This window comes from Protomyctophum parallelum, assembly GCF_964188405.1.
Source record: "Protomyctophum parallelum genome assembly, chromosome: 11".
Classification (NCBI taxonomy): domain Eukaryota; kingdom Metazoa; phylum Chordata; class Actinopteri; order Myctophiformes; family Myctophidae; genus Protomyctophum; species Protomyctophum parallelum.
The window spans coordinates 14,251,893-14,254,923 of NC_139707.1; the positions used below are offsets into that span (position 1 = coordinate 14,251,893).

A 3,031-nucleotide genomic window follows, 5' to 3' on the forward strand; every position below is an offset into this window, starting at 1 on the left:
ACAGTATACTCTACTGACTGATGTTAAGTGATGTCTCACCTGCACATGAGACTATACACACAATTGGTCTATATTTTCTACTGTGAAGTATTTCTAACCTTGCATTTGGTTCTCCTATTAGGATATTTGACATTATAACCTGTTTTCATTGCTTCTTTCTTTCTTGAAAATAGAAATGGTGGAGCTAATTTACCTAGAGAATGTTACCTACTTTTATACCTGTAAACCTGTGATGTGACAATAAAGTAGAATCTTGGTTCAGGATATCTTGATATTGATATCTCTCTCTCTCTATCTCTCTATCTCTCTCTAGGTCCATATTGTACTGTGTGTTTGGAGTTGCTCACATTCTGACTGAATGCTGCGAGCTCTCTCCTCTTTGACGCTGTATTCAGTGACATAGAGAGGTTCAGTCATGGCCAGGACTATTCCCAGAAGAGTGTCATCCCCTCCGGAGGAGTGAGCAACGCACAGAGATCTGACTCCCACACTTCAAAAAGTGAGGGTACCAGTTAGAGTCAACGAAGGTTCCTCAAATGAGATGATGACGTTTTGAAGCCCTGCCAATAAGACTCTTTATATCATCTGCCCCTGTTGTCTGGGGTCTCCTTTTTACCTCCACTTGTCCTCAGTAGCCTGTCAACATGCGTCCGTCTCTGGCCACCGCGGTCCTTCCGGCCAGGACGCGCTCCCACAACACCCCTAACCTGTCGGTGGGGAGCCGCGATCACCTGTCGGCCCCTCGCCGACGCAGCCCCCACCTGCGACACACCCTCAGCCCCGACAACCTGCGCAGCCTGGCGGAGAGGGGCGGGGCGCACTCGGACACCACCTCCGTCATGAGCGCCCCCATCGGCCTGTCGAGGGCCAACAGCGACACAGACCTCGTGACGTCACAGGGTCGCTCGTCTCTGACGGCCAACACACTGGAGTTTACGATGGGCCGCGGCCAGAACCTGGTCATCTCGTGGGACATCAAGGAGGAGGTGGACGCCACAGACTGGATTGGCCTGTACCACATCGGTGAGCCTAAAATGTAAAGATAGACTGATGAAAATCGCTGGGAAGTTGTCGCTGTTTCTCAGTCATGTTATGAACGTGGAATGTATTTTAGCTTGTTTATATGGATGACAGGCTGGCGTATGCACACAGACTCTCTGTCCCAAAGATCGCCAGCACGCTGCAGTGGTTGAAATTGCATTATAAAACATTGAGCGGTAGCCACGCCTACTAATCATGGTTACATTGATTAGTATTGCATTTGTCCCCCAAAGTCGACAATTATTCAAGCATTGTTGACTACATGAATCCCAGCAGCCCTATTCTGGGAACATCTTAAATGCAAAACATTCTGCAAAAATAGAAGAAGAATATTGGCAAAATAGAAGAACCCGAACCTTAGGCGAAAATAAAAGAACAATTTGCAAAAATGGCCACTCAGAGGAAAATAGTGGATTTACAAGCTTATTACGAACTTGAAGATTTTGAAGATCGCTAATTGACATTTAACAAATCATAATGCTTTAAGTGGGTAACTGGGGACTTGAAAGAAAATCTAACAATTACAATGTGCCTCAAGCTCAGACATCATACTCGTACATTAAAACATCGAGAAAAATCACACCAGTCTGAAGCGAGTGGTGCAACAGCACCCCCTAAAACAACCATGCTGTTTTCGTGCTCAGACCCACCCACCCAGCCACCACACCCACCCACCCACACACATAGCTCCGTAAGGGAGTGGTTGCTCCACTCAAAAACTTAAAACATGGACCTTTAGCTTTGAAATCATTCAGGACCTAAGATGACCTGACACTAGTCCTCTTTTAAACGGTTTAGAGACAACCAGCTGATCCTGGTGTTTTAATGTGAGAGCAGAGGATAGTCAGGATCCTCCAATGCAGTAGTCAATACTGAAACACAAGCTCTGCACTGAGGCTGAAGGCTGAGTCAACGGCGTGTACGATAACACACACACCATCACAAAACTACACACGCCTCCCCGTGCTAGCCGGGTCTCCAATAATGCCTGCTGATCCTGCTTAGGGACAGTTATTTGACAGGAAGGAAATAAATTGACCCACGTGCTGATGAGTGCTGTCGCACTCCAACAAAATATGTGTCCATCCCGGTGAAAAACAATATGCCAATTGTGTACAGCCAGCATTATTTGTTGACACAGATTTAGTTTTTAAGTCGAGTTGGGTCAAATCAAACTTTAACCCTATATACATCATTCACCAGTGTCCCCCAGGGGTCACTCACAATGCATCCTACTGTGAGTGATCTCTTCTATTTTTGACGGGAGCTAGCCCCCCAGCGTTGTGTGATTTGATTGGCTGAGCACCCCTTAACGATGATTTGATTGGCTGAGCAAAGTACGAATTGACGATAAAAAGTGAGGACAGAAAAACACAAAATTGTGATTGTCCGGAATGAGATGATGCATGATGATAAGAGCGCCCCTCACTTCATACGGGTGTGATTTTCTTTTACCGAATGTTTGCCTATTATGACATGACCAGAATTGTGATGCTGGGTTTCATGTGGTTAACTGACTTGTGCAGATCATCACATACACATACAGTATGCATGTACAGTATGCATGCAGAGATGCAAAGTAAATCCACAAACATAATTAAGATTTCCATGCAAATGAGAAGCTTTCTGGATGAGTGTTGTTTCTTAAGACAGAACTACATTAAGCCGTCCTTGATCTCCCCTCATCAGGTAATCAATGCATCAATTAAACCCACATTGACCTCTAGGTTTTTTACGGTTTGGATCTGATGGCTCGTTAACCTCTACAGTGTGTGTGTGTGTGTGTGTGTGGGGGGGGGGGGGGGGGGGGTTGGTGGTATTGGTGGGGGGAGAGGGGGTCGTGACATGGCGCCGGATCTCAGAATATTGATCAGGATGCCAGTAGCACTTCATTACCTTGCCCAGGGTCCTATCCACTGGGGGCTTTACTGCACACATGCAATGATAAGCGCACAAACATGCATGCACACACACACACACACACACTCTC

At 46.2% G+C, this 3,031-nt stretch overlaps 1 protein-coding gene across 1 annotated transcript in view; it reads left to right on the plus strand.

Annotated features, from left to right (window-relative positions):
- Positions 1–644: 644 nt before the first annotated feature.
- The window catches only part of hecw2a (HECT, C2 and WW domain containing E3 ubiquitin protein ligase 2a), a gene marked incomplete at its 5' end in the record, with an annotated part of 32,904 nt that continues 30,517 nt past the window's right edge, over positions 645–3,031 (plus strand). Inside the window, one exon of the mRNA XM_083776959.1 lies at positions 645–1,023. Within this exon, the coding sequence (XP_083633085.1) occupies positions 645–1,023 (379 nt within the window). The remainder of the gene's footprint in view (positions 1,024–3,031) is intronic.